We start from the raw sequence: 15,967 nt of genomic DNA on the forward strand, positions 1-15,967 counted from the left end.
GGCGAGCCAGCGATTATGCTCGGCATGCCATTTTTTGTCGGTCTCGTAGTTGACCGAGTGGGGGGGAGGTCCCGCCTCCACGGCTGCTCGAATCTCGTCCGGGTTCAGCCGTCGCTTGGCCATTCGGCGGAGCGTGTGGTGCAAACGACCGAAGCCGTGGGACGGTCGGAAACTGGTGGCGGTGGGACTTATCGAGTTTCATCTTCTCTATTTTATATTTACGTCCCGCGTGGCATAGCAAGAGGTGAAAGGAGGTCAGGATAACTTGCAAAACAGATGACGATTGTGAAAAAAATTCAGCGCCGGCGCTCTGGTTTCTCGTCGACACTGTCGAGCCAGGGTTCCGTCCGTCCGGCTCCTACCCAGATAGGGGGTCTGTCCCCCACGGTTAGACCCTATGCAATAGGTAGGTAGGTCCGGTTTTGACCGCCCCAGAGGGCCCCGCAATAGGTAGGTAGGTGGTGGTGGTGGTGGTGGTGGTGTGTGGGGGGGGGGGGTAAAAAAACCCAAGAGAGTAGTAGGAAGGCGGGAGAATCCAAAAAAGCCGCGCAAAAAGCCACAAAAACCCAGCGAGCCTCCCGTTACGCGATGATGCGTGGCCAGCGCGGGAGCAGGTCGGCGCCGACGCTGCCAGAACTAAGACGAGACCGCGACCGGACGGCGGGCCGTGCTGGCGAGCATCCGCGCTGCTGCGACTCCCCTGCGAGGAATATGAAGGTTGCAGCGAGCCAATCGGCGAGGGACTGCGAAAAGAGATAGGAAGAGGCAAACGCCCAAGGGTGGGCGACGGCTAGCGCACCACACCCCTCTCCTTAAAATCCCTGTGTGAGTACGGCCTGTTGAGTCCGGCGCCGCTCGCCTCGCGCGCGGTCGCGGCGGCCCGTCCAGAGTGTGCAGTGAGCAGTTGAAACCCGCTTCGCTTGCGCGGGAGACGGGAGCCGCGAACGGGGCCATGCCAGGCGAGTCGCCTGCGGCTGGGACGCCAGCCGAGACGGGTGCGGCGGCGGCGCCCGCGGTGGCGGCGCCCGGGACGGCAGCGCCCCGGATTTTTTCGCTTCGCTGCGCGGCCTGGGAATAGGTAGGTAGGTGGGGCACGGAGCCTGGCGTTTGGCGCCCGCAATAGGTAGGTAGGTAGGGCGTTTTGGTGCGAGTCATGGCGCAGACCCCCTATCTGGGTAGGAGCCGGAACCCAGGCTGGGCAGCGAGCCGGTTCTTTACCAGGTTGCAACACCTGTTCCGCACTGTGCTGTGAATCGAGCGGCAACCAACAGCTCTCAGGACCCCCCGGTGCTGGGGTGCTGCCAGCAACCAACCAACTCACCGGCGAGCGGAGCGAGCCGAAGACGGGGGCCGAATTGGCGCTGTGACGTCGTTTTGAACCGATGTTTCGGCGGGCACGTCGCACCTACTACGTGGCGGGCCGCCAGGGGCCGGCAGCAGGGCAACCCCGCGCGGATGCCGACGAGGATCACGGTGCGCTATCTGGGCTCGGAGGTCGGCAAAAAGGTCGCGCGACCCGACACCAAGGGGGAGGTGCTCGAGCTGGCCGCCAAGAGGCTCAACTTATCTACGCCGGCCTCGCGCATCTTTGCGGCCTCCCCTACGAGCGGCCTGTATTGCACCATAGGTCGTCGGCTTTGCCGACCGACGGGCGACGTGGACGGGACACAGCGACTCGAAGGGACGTGCGAGCCACGTACCCGAACAAGCACTGAGAACGGGGCATTCCACCCGCACTGTTGCACTGGTGGGATAGGGTCGATTCCGCATGGTACGGGACCCCTCGATCGTCTCGCCCTCCCTCACTGGTGTGTTCATTGGGGGGGTTTATATAACAAACACGGTACAGGATCAAGGTGTACGCTGCTGAAGCAGTGCACCTACATAGTGCGGGACCTGGGGCAGCAACCAACAACCTGGATGGGGACGGGGTGCTGCTCAACCGGCGGCAACCAGCAGCGTTCACAGCAGTGTGCGGAACAGGTGTTGCAACCTGGTACCCGGGTACCTGGTTTTTGCCTGCCCCGTCTTCGCCGTCGCGCGACGACCACGCCGGTGTCAAAAGTTCGCCTTTTCTTTTTTCCGCCGTTCTCTTTTATACCTGGTAAAGAACCCGCTGGCAGACCGGGGACACAGGTGACGGCGCCCATGGCAGCCAGGCTCACCCCGTGCGGCTACTTCCTCGTCGCCACCGTCGCCCTCGCCGCCCTACTCATCGCCGTCGGCCACAGCTTGAAGGGCCAAAGCACGCCGAACGGCGAACTTCCATTCTGGTTCGAGGTCACCACCTGTGCGCTTGAGCAAGCTACCGGCGCCGCGGTGGGAGGCCGGAAGTTTAACGTGTACTCGATCGATGGGGGAGGCGAGTGCGGTGGCGATGGCGATCAGCGAATGACGCTCACCGCCAAGGACGGGCTTCGTGCCGGCGGTCTATACTTTCCGGTCATCTTACTCCAATCCGAGTCGTACGCGACTCTCGCCTACTCCATCGTCGACGGCGACGGGAAGGTGGTCACGCCGACGACACTGCTCGAACTGGGCCCGCAGCATCTGGAGGGCGGCAGCTTCTCCGGCAGGACAGACTACCCGTGGCGATACTCCAGCTGGCCGCCCGCCGCACCACCGGCTGCCCGCAAGCTGGCAGAGGGGCGTGAGGAGAGCGTGGAGGAGGAGGCTGGCTCTGCGCAAAGGGCGGGGGCGGCGGACCTCTGGCTTGACTTGAGCGGCTGGGAGGAGGAGGAGGTGGAGAATTCGGCGCAGGGGAAGACGGAGGAGGAGGAGGGGGTGGTGGCGGGGGAGGAGGAGGCGGAGGCGAGGACGGAGGAGGCGGCACGCCGCGCCTTGTCGGCCTCGCGCCGCCGCGGAGGAGGGGGAGGCTTCAGCCGGGGCAGCAGCTTCAGCCGGGGCGGCTCGTCCTCTTCGTGGGGCTTCTCGCGCGGCTCTTCCACCTCCTCCCGCCCCTCCACCTCCTCCTCCCGCCCCTCTTCCACCTCCTCCCGCCCCTCCACCTCCTCCTCCCGCCCCTCCTCCACCTCCCGCTCCCGCACCTCCTCCTCCTCCTCCTCCCGCTTCTCGGCCTCCTCCGCGTCCTCCTCCCGCTTCTCGGCCTCCTCCGCGTCCACCTCCTTCAACACCGCCCGCCGCCGCTCCGCCGCCGGCTCCGGCACCACCTCCTACTCTTCCCCCTCGACTCGCAGCTACTACTCCGCCGGAGCCGGCTACGGGGGAAGGAGCTCGTCCGCCGGCGCCGGCCGGTGGGGCCAGGCCACTCCCGCCTACTCCGGGCGAGGGTACGGCTACGGCGGCTACTACGGCTACGGGGGCCTCTACTCCCACAGCCCGCTCGGCCTGTACTACTCGCCCTTCCTCGGGTACGGCTACTACGGGCTCGGCTACCCTTACCTCTGGGGGCCGGCGGCACTCTACTACGGCAGCGCGCTCCACGTCGTGCGTCGGCGCCAGTACGCATGCCACTGCTCGTGCGGCGGCGCGGCGGGCGGCGGGTCGGACGAGGGCTGCGAGGCGCGCGAGCACGAGACGGCGACGCTGGCTTCGGACCAGGACCGCCGCGGAGATGCCGCCGAGATGCCGCCGAGATGCCGCCGAGATGCAAGCCGCACCTCGGGAGCGTGCGGGTGCGAGGGGGTCGGTCCCTTGCTTCACCAGCGGGCTGGTTGGCTGCAGGACCGGTACGAGCTCGCGCCGGAGGACGACGAGCGGAAGGGCGGAGGCGCCGCCCGAGATCTCACAGAGGGCTGCCCGAGAGGTGGTCGAGGCTTGCAGTCGAGACTAGCAGCAGGGCCGGAGGGGCGCCACCACTCACCCCTCGCCACTCGCCTCCCTCGCCACTCGCCTCCCTCGCCCCTCGCCGCCCCTCGCTCCGCAGGCGGCTTTCTTCTCCCGCCCAACCCTAACCCTAACCCTAACCCACACCCTCACCCTGACCCTCACCCAGACCCTGACCCTAACCCTGACCCTAACCCTAACCCTGACCCTAACCCTGACCCTAACCCTGACCCTAACCCCAGGCGGCTCTCTTCTCGCGCCGAGCGACGACGGCGGCTTGCCGCTCCACCCTCGCCTTGCACACCCCCAGCCCTCACCTAACGCCCAACCCTGGCCCCACCCACCAGGCGGCTTCCCGCTCTACCTGGTCGTGCACAACGCCACCGCCTGGGTCGACGTCACCGCCACGACGCAAGCCGCGCCGCCGCCCCTCTTCCTCACCCTCTGCACCAGCGACGGCGACGAGTACGGCGCGAGCGGCGGCGCGCTCTCCTCGTTCGGGTACGCCCTCCTCGCCGCGGGCTGCTGCGGGCTGCTGCTGCTCGCGTGCCGGCGAGGCTCCCTCTGCGAGAGCGGCGCACAGCCGAGGCGAGGGCCCGAGCTGGAGATGCAGACCGCGCAGCACGGGTGGCCGAGTGCGACCGCCGCGTACCCCGGCGCCGCGCACCCGGGCGCCGCGGCCTATCCCGGCTCCACGCCCGTCGCCCAAGTTCTGCAGTACAAGCCGCGCTTTCAGAAGCTCTGAGTGGTTGAAGTCTGAGTGGCGTACCCCGGCTGCGGAGAAGGCTGACGGGAGGGCGGAGTGTCAGCTATTAGTACTCCATGTGCGCTGACTGGCCTACGTACGTTTTGCCGCGATGAGCGATCTGAGCAGGAGAAGTAGTACGTAAGTAAGTAAGTAAGTAAGAGGACCCAAAGAGGAGGCGTCACCGTCAGGGCTCACGCGAACCACAGAGTTTGCCCCGACCGAACACACCCTCCCACACTACTGGTAGGAAGGTGAAGAACAGTCAGGCTCGGACTGGACTGGACACCAGCGCGGTATGGGTGGACGCGGGACTGATGATGACGACACGCGTGAGCGACACGCACAGACACACAAGCTCATTCATTCAGACTGCATGTTTTTTCACGCGCGAAACATGCTAGCAATCGTTGCCCTCCTCCCCGGGCTCTCGCCTGGGCGGGCGCTGGCGCCGCCTCCAGCCAGACGCGTGCGGTGCGTGGCGCCGGCTATGGGCGGCAGCGATCAGGTCGACCCCGTGACTGCCATCGCCGGCTCCTTTTTGCGCGGCGTGGAGACTGCGGCAAAGGGCGTGAAGGAGACCACCGAATCGTACATCAACTCGGGCTGGCAGGTGAAGAAGCGGGCGGGTCAGCTGATCCCGGAGATCCGGCCGAACGCGGTCGACGTCCAGGCTCGCTCCGAAGGCATCGCCTCCCTCGGCGCGGCCGCGGTCGATGTGCCTGCGGTCGAGGGCGGCCTCGCGCGGCCGGCGCCGCCCGGCGGCGGCGCGCTGACCCAGAGCGACGGCGAGATGGCGGACGAGTTTGTCGCCTTCCTGTCCGAGTCGAGCGCCGTCGAGGGCGGCGCGATGCGCATCAGCGAGGGCGGCGAGGTCTGGTTCCGGTCGGAGCGGGAGCTGGCGGAGATGGTCGTCGGCTTCACAAAGGCGAAGCTGCAGGCTCTTGCCGTCTCGGCGCGCGCGCTCGCCCGGTACGTCAACGACCTGGAGAGCGAGCTCGAGGCGGCGGACGAGGCGGTGGTCGAGATGAGGCGCAAGCAGCAGGAGGGGCAGCAGGGGCAGGCCGAGGCCGAGGCGCGCGCGCGCAGGCTCGCTGCGCGGTCGACGGAGCTCGAGGCGGAGCTGTCTGCGGCGAGCCGCCGCCTCGCCGACTCGGAGGCGGAGGTGACGCGGGAGCAGAGGGCGGCGGAGCGGGCTGCGGAGGAGCTGATGCACGCGCAGGCTGCGCTCGAGGCTGCGGCGCGCACTGCGGAGCAGGGGGCGGAGCAGGGGGCAGAGCGAGGGGAGGGGGAGGGGGAGGGGGAGGGGGGAGGGGCGGCGGCAGCGGCGCTCGAGGCGGAGCGGCGCCGATCGGTCGAGCTCGAGGAGAAGCTGATCAGCGCCGAGGCTGCGGCGCAGCGCCGGGAGGAGGAGCGGGAGGAGCTCGGCAGGAGGCAGCGGCGGATGGAGGCAGAGGCGGCGGCGGCGGAGGCGCGCGTCAGGGCGGAGGCGGCGGCGGTGGAGGCGCTGGAGCAGCAGCTGGGCGAGGCGGAGCGGCGCGCGGACGCTCGCTCGGCGGCGCTCGAGGAGCAGCTGTCTCCCTCCGCCTCTTGAGCCCCGGCTCTCTTCTCTCTCCAGCATCTCTGCTTGTGATTCTAGGAGCAGCTGGCCGCCTCCGAGGCGGCTGCTGCCCAGATGCGCGAGCTGCTCGGGTCGCTGCAGCGCGCGGAGGGGGGCGGGCCGGCGGGCGCAGCGGGGCAGCCGGCAGCGGGGCAGCCGGCAGCGGGGCCGGGGGCTGACCCCGGCGGCGCGGTGTCGGAGGCGACGCGGCTCTCCTCGGAGCCGTCCCTCTCCTCGGAGCCGTCGTCGGGCGGCCCGCGGGCGGACGGGGCGGAGGCTGCGCGGTCGGCGCTGGCGGAGCTGCAGGAGGCGCTCGTCGCGTCCGGGGTGAGCGAGGCGGCGCCGGCGGAGGGAGGGGCGGAGCCGAGCGGCGCCGCGGCGCTGCGCGCCCTCTCCCGGATGAAGAAGAGCGAGCTGGTCGACGAGTGCCTCTCTCGCGGCCTGCTGCGCGAGGGCGAGTCGCCCGGCACCGTCGCGGAGCTGCGGGCGACGCTGCGGGTCGAGCGGAAGCGGGACGCCCTCATCGGCGAGCTGGTCGAGCGCGGCTTCGCGGCCTCGCGGGCGCGGTCCGCGCTGCAGGCCACCGGCTGGAGCCTCGACGCGGCGCTTGCCAAGCTCCTCAAGTGAAGGCCGGTCAACCCGGTCGGTCCGGTCGATCCGCATGGCCGCGTCGTACGGTGGCGCCCCACGCAGAGCGGTGAGCTTTGAGGGGGTTCGCGCTTGATGCATATATGCGCCGGAGCCTCTGCAGCACCATGAGAGCCGCGGTCACCCGCGTGTCGACTCGTGTGAGCTCCGCCGCCCGGCCCCGACCGCGAGCCCCTATGAGCGGGGTGGGTGGGTGGGAGGGGGCGGTTTCCGTCCCGTGTAATGCCGTCTGTGTCCTGGATCCCAACTCGTTTCCGTCTCTTTTTACTTCTACTTAATTATTCGTTGTTGCCAACTTGGCAAGACGCAAGTATTACTTTGGGAAGGGGCCCTTGTTCGAAAACGAATAAAAAATATACGAAACCACATGGCGTACTCTCTACTCTGTACAGTAGTACTACTCAGTTTTGCTTTTACTCTCTTTCGTTGGATTACACAGTCTGACGGTGACCGAGGTGTGTGGCTCGTGGCTCTCTTGCTTCTGTTACATTTACATTTACTCCCCGGAAAACCCGCCCGGCCGCCCGGCGGGCAGATGCACCCCTGACACATTATTGTTATGGTGTTATGGCTCTCGGGGCATAACATGTTATGGGTGTTATTGTTATGGGTGGCATAACATGTTATGTGGTGTTATGGCCCGAGAGGCCACACCGAACTGCTCGCCGCTGCTATTTTCGCTTCGCGCGCTGCCGGGCGCGAGGTTCGGCATCGATCGCCAAATATCTTCTCTTTTGCCCTCAAGTTAAATTCAATAACATCAACCTGCCTCCTGACTGAGGCTGAGCGATGGCTTGAGATTTCTCAATCAAGACCCCCCTCCCCCCCCCCCCCCCTTCACGCAATTGCTTCCCGTTTCTAACTCGTACTCTCTGCAGCTTTGCACGCTTCCCTCCGTTTTAAACATGTTCATGTACCTTAAGTCTTTCCCGCAATTTAACTCCCGTCCTTTTTCTCTGAGCCCTGGCCTCGATCGACACCCTCGACACTGGGCCTCGACACCTCGACACCAGGCCTCAGCTTTTTCTTTCCTTTTTCACTACATGCACATGTACATGTCTCGAGGTTTCTAACAAGTGGAGGAAGCTGGCTGCTCCCGCTTTTTAGTAGTTAAAGCTCCGTGCGCGCCAGTCCCCCGTGCGAGGGAGTTTGTTGTACGTACTTTTAGCTTACTGGGAGAAAAGGGAGAGGGGTAAAACTCTTCCTCGTCCCGCGATCGATGGATCCCGGTAGGCCATGGTCCCGGTAGGCCATGGTTGGCTGGTAGTAGCTACGCGGCGCGGGGCGGGCGCTCCAAAAGAGAAGAATTTTACCGTCACGCCGGGATGCGCGCGGGGGGCTCCAAAAGAAAAATCCGTGGGACACATAACAGCTGTTATGAGGTTGTTATGCTGGCTGTCGTAACAACCAGTGGGATGTGTTATGAGTGTTATGAGGTGTTATGAGGTGTTTTATGAGGTGTTATGGTAGGGGTGGGCATAACAGCCATAACAGCGATGGAGGTGTTATGAGGTGTTATGAGGTGTTATGGGGTGTTATGAGCAGCCAGCCATAAACAGCCATAACACCTCGCCGCTATGGTAGAGTTTGTTGTTATATGATAGTAGTGTGGCAGTTTGGTCGGAGGGCGCCCGGGTCGCCCCGGAGCGGCCCCGCGCGGGGAGGTGGGTGGAGGGCGGGCACCACGCCATCGGGCAGGCCACGCGGGGACGCAGCCGGGGCCAGAGAGATTTCACGTTGTAGAGCGCCTCTACAAGAGAGAGATTTTGTTTTGTTCTCTACAACTACATCGCTCACAACGCAGGCAGTTCGTCACGCGGCGGATGTAGAGCTCTACAGCTCTACAGCGCTCTCCAGCGCTCTACATCTCTACAGCTCTACAGCGCTCTACACTCTACATCCTCTACACCCTCCCTCAGGCTCGCATTACGGCTTTATCCATAGCGCATAGCGGGTGGGGAGAGGCCCTAAAACGGCGGGAGGGGTAGGGCTGTCTCGACAGAGCTAGAGAACTCAACCACCCCTCCACCCCTCCACCACCCACCACCCCTCCACCCTCCCAGAGCGAGAGAGGTCCGTTCTCGAGCCCTCCCACTTCCACCCCTCCGACCGGAGGGCTCACCAGCTCACACACACAGGGCTGGAGGGGTCCCCGACTCCCCGTCGGATCGGCGTCGGGAGGGCTCCACAGGGTCCCATAGGGCTAGCGCGCTGGGAGGGTGGAGCGGTCCACCGGGATTCCGAGAGGGAGAGGGAGCAGGAGGGCTGGGCGAGGCGGGAGGGTGTGGTGGGGTCCAGGCAGGAGAGATCAGGAGGGCTCGCCGCCCCCCGAGCTCGGGTGGTAGGCCAAGAGGATCTTCGGGAGGGCTCGAGAGGGGTCGGAAGGGCCCTCCGGGAGGCGTCGCAAAAGAAAAAAGTGGTCAGCCAGATCGCGCCGCCGCGTTGCGTTTTTTCTCAAACCACGTGCCTCTGGACCGCCGTTCTTGAAAAAGTGGGTGGGTGGGTAAACGCTTCGTAGGCCCCGGATGGTGAGTGGGTGGGTGGGTGGCTCAAGAAGCCCGTGCACGTGAACGGAGGTCCAGAGGCACGGGTGTAAGAAAAAAGCGCCCACACCCAACGGCGACCCGCCGCCGCGCCGCCGCGACCAAAAACACGCTGCCTGCCATGGACAAGCTCGATGCGTGGGACGCCTCGAAGGCTGATGACCCGCAGTTCATGATGAACATGGCCAAGAAGTACGTCATTATGGATACGCTCCAACAGCACGGCGGTGAGTGCAAGTTCGGGGTGCTCTTTCAACGCGCCGACGAGCTGCACTGCGATGTTCTAACGGCGGCGCTGAACTCGCTGAAGCGCAAGAAGGCCGTAGGTTACGAAAAAGAGATGCCACTGCTGAGCCCGGTCGACAATGAAGTAATGGTGAAGCTGCTCAAGCCAGACTTCGACTGCTTTGCGTGACCGCGATTGTCGCCCTGTTATCAGCTGTTTCGCCGCATGCTCCTAATGCTAATCAAAACATAACCTGTACACCTGCTTTTTCAGAAGAGATCACTCACGCACTGACTGAAATCGACCGACCGCCTGGCCCCGATCTCCTCGCACACAGCCACGCGTGGGTCGCCGCCGCCCTCGCCGAACGCCTCCGTCGTCGCCTCGCCTCCGATCACGCCCGCGCTTAGCCGCACGGCGCAGGCCGCCACGAGCGCAAAGCAGCCCAAGGCAAAGACGCCCTCGCTGGGGTCCTGCGCAGAAGAAAAGACCGGAACGATCACCAAAGCAATGGGAGCATTTATGCGCGCGCATCTAACCTCGCTCGGCTCGAGATGCAATGCACCTGCCCCTGGCACGCCCGACAGGACGCGCGCCCGCACCGCCGCCGCCCACTCTTCCGGCTCCGACCTGCGGCACAGCGCAAGGCGGTTGCCGCTCGACGCACCCGAATGGCCGAGGTGTGCAAAGAAACCCTGCGACATTCCCGCTGGGTGCCACGCGCACCCGTCCGGACGGCGCGCGACATCGAGGAACTCGGCGATGTTCTCCGCTGCTCGGCGGTTACGGAGGCGGCCGCTATCGGCCTGCGGCCACGTCGCGCCGGGATGAGTACGTCGAGAGAATCGCACCCACTCCGGCAGGTGGGAAGAGGCACATTGGGAAGAGGCAGATGGATGGGAGGTTGCACACCGTTCGGACCAAATCGAGCGACTCCTCGTGTGCGACGCACCGGCCCTCCTCGAGGCAGTACACCGCCCGCCCCTCCACCGAGGCCGCCGGGAGCTGCAGCACTCGAGTCCGAAGGGCGGCAGCGAATAGCTCGAAGATTGCCATCCAGCGAAAGTTCGAAACCACCTCTGGGTCGAGGTCGAAGCGCTCGATCTCCCACCCGAGGAGTCTCGCCAGCGGCGGTGCCCACGCGAGCGACGCCGGATCCCAAGCGGCGCGCCAGCGCACCGCCACCCTCTGCCCGTCCAGCGGCACAAGCCGCGAGACCGAGGTCCGGTACGGCTTCAGCAAGGCCGCAGCGTCAGCATCCCACCGCGTGGCCGCGGCAGAGTACGCGCTTGCCCCACGGATCGTGGACATCTCAGAAGAGAAGATTACTTTGTCATCGAGCGCTTCGGGCGGAAGCATCGTCGTGCCAGCGCTGAGCCATGCACGCACATTGGCAGCCGCGGGCGTGTCCACACAGCCGACGGACACGAGGAGTGGCGATAACATGGCGCGATACCACGGCGAGGAGCGAAGAAGCGCGTGAGGGTCGCCGACGAATAAACCCTGCCCTCCCCAACGACTACCTCACCACAGGGTTTCGGCTCCTAGCCGGATAGGGGGTCTGTTCACTAACCGACCTGACTCGCGCCAAAACGCCCTACATGTACTTTTAGCTTACTGGGAGAAAAGGGAGAGGGGGTTGTGTTCTCTAGGCCCCTAAGGGCCCTACGCGCGGCGTGAGGGCTCGGAAGCGAGCTTTGCACGGCGATCGAGGATGGCGCGGTTCACCCCCTTCACCGAAGCGATGGAGATGCGTTCCGCGTGGTGTGACACAAATGAGAGGCGGGAGTGGGGAGGGTACGCGGTGCGGTCAACGCCCGAGCGTTGAGCCTTTGCGCGCAAGGCGGTTGATCTTTGCAACTGCAGGCGGCGAGAAGCCGCCGCCGAATGTCTCATGGAGAAGCAGGTTGAACTTGTTTCGTTTGGTGAAGATCCCATCACTACATGTACCTACCTATTGTAGGCAGGGCCCTTTTGGGCGAAACAAGACCAACCTACCTACCTTGCTACCTATCTGGGAGGGGCCAGCCAGTGGCGACAGACCCCCTATCCGGCTAGGAGCCGGAACCCAGGGCCGGGGTCTTTCTTACTCCTACGATCCAAGCCTAAAGTCTGCACAGGTTGTGGAGGACACGATCCCGGCGTGAACACAACTAACTGACGGATCCGCTCTCCTCACAGTCGCACGCGCCGCGCTGCGGCGCGTGTCTTTGTTTGAAGTCAAAAGAGAAAAGTCGAATCAGAGCGGTTTCGGCCTTGTCCTCCGTTTCCTCCCCTGGCCCCCCGTCCTGGACCTCTCCGGGACGCACGCCGGCGAAACACCATCAAGCTGCTGTATACGGCCCCGGCATCGCCTTCCCACAGGCTTAGCTAGACTGAGAGATATTGTGCACATGGTTGGTCTCTACAATATATAACTGACATTGAACCTCCCAGAGCTCGTCCCGGTCCGTCACGGCCATCCTCGGCCTCCGGAGGGCCCCCGGCCGCGGCGAGGTGCGGCGGCGTCACAAATCCGACCACAGAGCACCGGGACGCGGTCGGGCGATCCGAGGCCCAACTAGGCGTATGCATTGCCTATCCAGGGCGATCAGCTGACCTATCAACAGGGCCTGCGGCGCCGTGGTCAGGAGCTGCTGTTCACGCGCGTCCACACTTTCACACCGCGTAGCTTTCACACCGCGTAGTATGGAGTCTCAGCCCGCCGAGCCGGCGTCGTCCGAGCCGGCACCAGCACCAGCACCAGCATCGTCCGAGCCGGCATCAGCGACGTCAGCGCCGGTACCGACGGAGCAGGCAGAATCAACGGAACTGCAGCCGCTCGGCGGCGCAGCGGCGGCAGGAGCAAAGCCGGCCCGGCGGCGACGGCAGTGGGCAGATGCGGCTCCTGCTCCCGCGGCCGCCAAGCGTTCGCGCTGGGAGGAGCCCAAGCCGGAGCCGCGACGCAGCCGGTGGGAACGCTCCGCCGAGCCTCCCGCTCCGGTCGACCCGAGGCAGGAGCGAGTCGACGCGATCACCGCGATGCTCGAGACGGCGAGCGAGGAGGAGAAGCCGGCGCTGCTCCTCGCTCGCGCGGAGTTTGTCAAGCAGATGGTCTCGATCCGGCTCGGCGGGAGCGGTGAGACGGCCAGTCAGCCAAGCGAGGTCAAGGTGCTGCTCCGGGACGACATGCTTCCAAACGGGCTGCAGGCGGTGGTGGGGCTCGTCATCGGCGCGACACACGCCCCGCGAGAGCAGCACGCGCGCGCCGCCCGCACGCGCGCAGAGAGGAGCGCGCGCGCGCATGCCACGGCCAGAGACGCGAGGCGGTGCGAGTGCGAGGGCGACGCCTGCCCTGTCGCCTCGCCTGCCTGCCCTGTCGCCTCGCGCCTGCCTGACTCCGCCTCGCGTGCCGCGCGGCAGGCACACGCGGCATCACGCAGAAGCTGCTCGAGGCCGAGGCCGGCTGCCGCATCGCCGTGCGGGGCAAGGGCTCGAGCCGCACGAAGATGCTCTTCGGCGGGGACGACGAGGAGCAGCAGCCGCGCCGAGGCATCCTCTCCTCGGTGCGACGCTGAGCGAGCCTCCTCTGCCCGCAGGAGGAAGAGCCGTGCCACGTCGTGATCCGCGGGCCGACTGGCGCGGCGGTCGCGCTGGCCGCGGCTCGCTTCGCGCCTCCGCGGCGAGGTGGTGCCGAGGGCTGGTCGTCGGTGCTGTAGGTGGCGGACACTGATGAGAATGAGACGAACCGTCACAAGACCCGTATTCACGCGGGGTAGCGGCTGAGGCCCCGTGGCGGCGCACCAGGTGGCAAAGACGAAGGCGCTGCTCGACATCCTCCTCGACTTCAAGTCGGCGAAGGGGGAGGCGCTGCGCGCGCAGCAGCGCAAGGAGGGGCAGCGCATCAACGGCACGCTCCGGGACGACTCGGACGCACTCGACCTGCAGAGGCGAGGCGCTTCCCCGACGCTTCCTAGACGCTTCCTAGACGCTTCCTAGACGCTTCCTAGACGCTTCCTAGACGCTTCCTAGACGCTTCCTCGACAAGCAGAGGCGCGCGCGCACGGCGGGGGGGGGGGGTGGCGGCGGGTGGCAGAGCGGCTTGTTTGGTCCGGCCCCGTGGCGACCCTCGATGCGCCCCTCGCAGGCTGCTGACGGGCGGGGCACGCGCAGCTCCTCCCGCTGTCGGGCTGGGCCCGCTCGGAGGAGAGAGGTGGAGGGGGGGCGCGTGGCACGGCCGGGCGGAGGGCGAGGCGTCTCTTTGCCGCCGTATAGGGTCGGCCTCGCGCGGCGTGCCTCCGCCCCTGCCTCCGCCCCGCCACGCGGCGGGAAGCTCCGCCGGCTCGGGCGGCGGCGGCGCTTCCTGCGCCGGCGGCTCTCAGGACGACGAGTACAGGCGAGGGAGGGGAGGGCCGAGGGGCTCTGCTCCCGGCCACGGCGCAGAGCGTGTCTGCCCCCGACTAGGCTGCTGATGGCGGAGCTGGGCGAGCTGGGAGCAGGGACCGAGCCGCCGCCCGCCGAGCCGCCGCCGCCTTGGGCGGAGCTCGGGCGGCAGCAGGAGCTGGAGCGGCAGGCGCCTGTAGCCGCGCCACTGGGCGTGCCGCGGCCGCCGCCGGGCGCTCCACCGCCGCGGCCGCCTCCTCTGCAGCCGGTCGGGGCAGCGCCGCCGCCTCCGTGGAGGCCCCCGTGGGCGGGAGCAATGCGAGCGGCGCCTCCAGGGCCGCCCATGCCGCCTCCGTATCCCTACGCGACGTGCGGCCCACCCGGTCTCGCAGGGGCGTACCCGCCACCAGGGGCTTACGGGTACCCCGCCATGCACGGGTACCCTCGGTACCCGCCCCACCCCCTCCCACCGCCGTATGGCTCGCCGCACTACGCGCCGCCTTATCCGCACCCGCCGCTAGGCTCACGGCCGCAATGACCGCGGGCCGCCGGCACGTCCGCTCCGGCGGTCCGGCTCTTTACGTCACTCTTGGCCGTGAAGTGTGCCGCGGCCAAGACGCCCAAACCCCAAAGCCAAACGGACATTGCGCATGAAACACAAATTGCGCGCTTGTATGTGATTGCGGTGAGATCACAAAAAGCACAAAAGCGAAAAGGCAACGGGGTCCGGCGCGGAACGGAGCTCGAAACGATGGAGTGTGAGGACTCTGTGAGCTGTGACGCGCGTCGGCGCGTGTTACAAAGCAACGACGCAAGTCGCTCGGCGGAGCGTGGTAAAGCTCAGCCGCGCAGGTGGGTTCGCGGGGAAGAGGACGCAGGGGAGCGAGTGGGGACAGCGCTCGTACACGCCGGGCAAGTCCTTCGCCTCTGCCTGCTCCTCCGCGCCGTGCGCCTGCGCGTGCATGGAGGGCATCGCGACGCCCTCTCGCTCCGAAGCGGCGATAGCGTCGTCGAGCGGCTGCAGGATATGGCACGGCTCTGCGCCCGCCGCCTCTCGTACCGCCGCCACGTCCGTCGCCTGCAGCACCTCGAGGGCGAGCTCCCCGGCGCTGCTCGCGGCTGCCCACACCACGCCGTCCACGCGCAGCCTCACCTCGGACAGCACCGTCAGCTGGCCCGACCGGCCGGACGGCGCGGCGTGCAGCGGCACCGCCGTCACCGCGGGCGCGCCGCGCGCCGAGGTGTAGCCCTCCTCGTGCGCGTCTCCCTCCAGCGCCGCGAGCCAGACCCAGCCGTGAGACAGCAGGCCGGCGGGCTGCGCGGTCGGAGGCAGCCAGCGGGCCCCGGGCGGCGCCTCTGCGGCGAAGCTGAGCACGCGCAGGCTCCGCCCGCGCCCGTCCTCAAAGCTCGAGCAGAGCACCTGCGCCTCGGCGCTGAGAGGCATCTCGCCGCCGCCGGCCGCCCACGGCGCCGCCGCCCCGGGAGCCGCAAAGAAGGTCCAAGTCGGCGCGGCAAACGGGTTGGACAGCTCCATCACGAGGCGCAGGTCGACGCATCCGCTCCAGCCCGGCGCCCGCACTGGCCGCGGCGCACCGAGAAGCTCACCCTCGAGCGCCTCGTGCTTCAGGTGCGGGTAGAGGAAGGCGTCGACGAGCGGGTTGCGGCCCGCCCGAGCCGGCCAGAGCGCGACGCCCTCGGGTGAGAAGCCCATCTCTCGCTCAAGCCGCTCGCGCCAGCTCGCCTCGGAGAGGGCGGCATCGCGAAATGTGGACGAGCATGCAGCGAGAGAGAGGGCCGCGGCCCCAGGAAGAAGCCCGGAGATGAGCACGAGGAGGTCAGGAGAAAGGCTGGCGAGCGATGGCGCAACCGCTGCGCCGGCTGAGACAGTGCAATGGCGGCTCAACGAGTCGGTCAGCTCCTCGTCCGACATTCCGGCAGGATCGATTTGTGAGGTTGGGCGCGGGAGAAGCAGCTGGAGAGAGCGCAGGATGCAGTTGCTCGTTGCGTGTGGGGTGGGGCAAGCCATGGGCACCGAATGGAGGGGCAGGGGGGTAGTG

At 66.8% G+C, this 15,967-nt stretch overlaps 4 protein-coding genes across 4 annotated transcripts; 2 read left to right on the forward strand and 2 right to left on the reverse strand.

Moving 5' to 3' along the window:
• Nucleotides 1-2,148: 2,148 nt before the first annotated feature.
• On the forward strand, nt 2,149-6,758 carry EMIHUDRAFT_111458 (hypothetical protein; the record flags this gene model as incomplete). Its single annotated transcript, XM_005786284.1, has 4 exons — nt 2,149-3,766; nt 4,134-4,495; nt 5,040-6,029; nt 6,171-6,758. The coding sequence occupies 4 exons, from the start codon at nt 2,149-2,151 to the stop codon at nt 6,756-6,758; spliced, it is 3,558 nt and encodes a 1,185-aa protein (XP_005786341.1).
• A 3,032-nt stretch (nt 6,759-9,790) lies between these two features.
• EMIHUDRAFT_423574 (hypothetical protein) lies at nt 9,791-11,052 on the reverse strand. Its single transcript, XM_005786285.1, has 4 exons — nt 10,461-11,052; nt 10,275-10,354; nt 10,088-10,178; nt 9,791-10,021 (listed from the first exon to the last, which is right to left on the reverse strand). Exons 1-4 carry the CDS (start codon nt 10,992-10,994, stop codon nt 9,818-9,820), a joined length of 909 nt encoding a protein of 302 aa, XP_005786342.1. The 5' UTR covers nt 10,995-11,052; the 3' UTR covers nt 9,791-9,817.
• A 1,374-nt stretch (nt 11,053-12,426) lies between these two features.
• EMIHUDRAFT_228990 (hypothetical protein) lies at nt 12,427-14,448 on the forward strand (the record flags this gene model as incomplete). The annotated part of the gene is made up of 9 exons (XM_005786286.1): nt 12,427-12,456; nt 12,546-12,666; nt 12,951-13,093; nt 13,127-13,237; nt 13,335-13,378; nt 13,675-13,740; nt 13,992-14,106; nt 14,303-14,357; nt 14,432-14,448. 9 exons carry the CDS (start codon nt 12,427-12,429, stop codon nt 14,446-14,448), a joined length of 702 nt encoding a protein of 233 aa, XP_005786343.1.
• A 258-nt stretch (nt 14,449-14,706) lies between these two features.
• Nucleotides 14,707-15,936, reverse strand: EMIHUDRAFT_228991 (hypothetical protein; the record flags this gene model as incomplete). The annotated part of the gene is made up of 3 exons (XM_005786287.1): nt 14,707-15,081; nt 15,199-15,277; nt 15,428-15,936. 3 exons carry the CDS (start codon nt 15,934-15,936, stop codon nt 14,707-14,709), a joined length of 963 nt encoding a protein of 320 aa, XP_005786344.1.
• Nucleotides 15,937-15,967: the final 31 nt, after the last annotated feature.

The sequence above is a fragment of the Emiliania huxleyi genome (genome assembly GCF_000372725.1).
Source record: "Emiliania huxleyi CCMP1516 chromosome Unknown EMIHUscaffold_152, whole genome shotgun sequence".
NCBI classification, from domain to species: Eukaryota; Haptophyta; order Isochrysidales; family Noelaerhabdaceae; genus Emiliania; species Emiliania huxleyi.

What these genes read in the sequence shown, in the direction of transcription:
- EMIHUDRAFT_423574 (XM_005786285.1), bottom strand. Translation starts at nt 10,994, where the DNA reads ATGTTATCGCCACTCCTCGTGTCCGTCGGCTGTGTGGACACGCCCGCG. An exon ending in CGCTCGATTTGGTCCGAACG is followed by an intron (nt 10,355 to 10,460) that starts GTGTGCAACCTC and finishes ACGTGGCCGCAG; the next exon opens with GCCGATAGCGGCCGCCTCCG. An exon ending in TGCATCTCGAGCCGAGCGAG is followed by an intron (nt 10,022 to 10,087) that starts GTTAGATGCGCG and finishes TCTTCTGCGCAG; the next exon opens with GACCCCAGCGAGGGCGTCTT.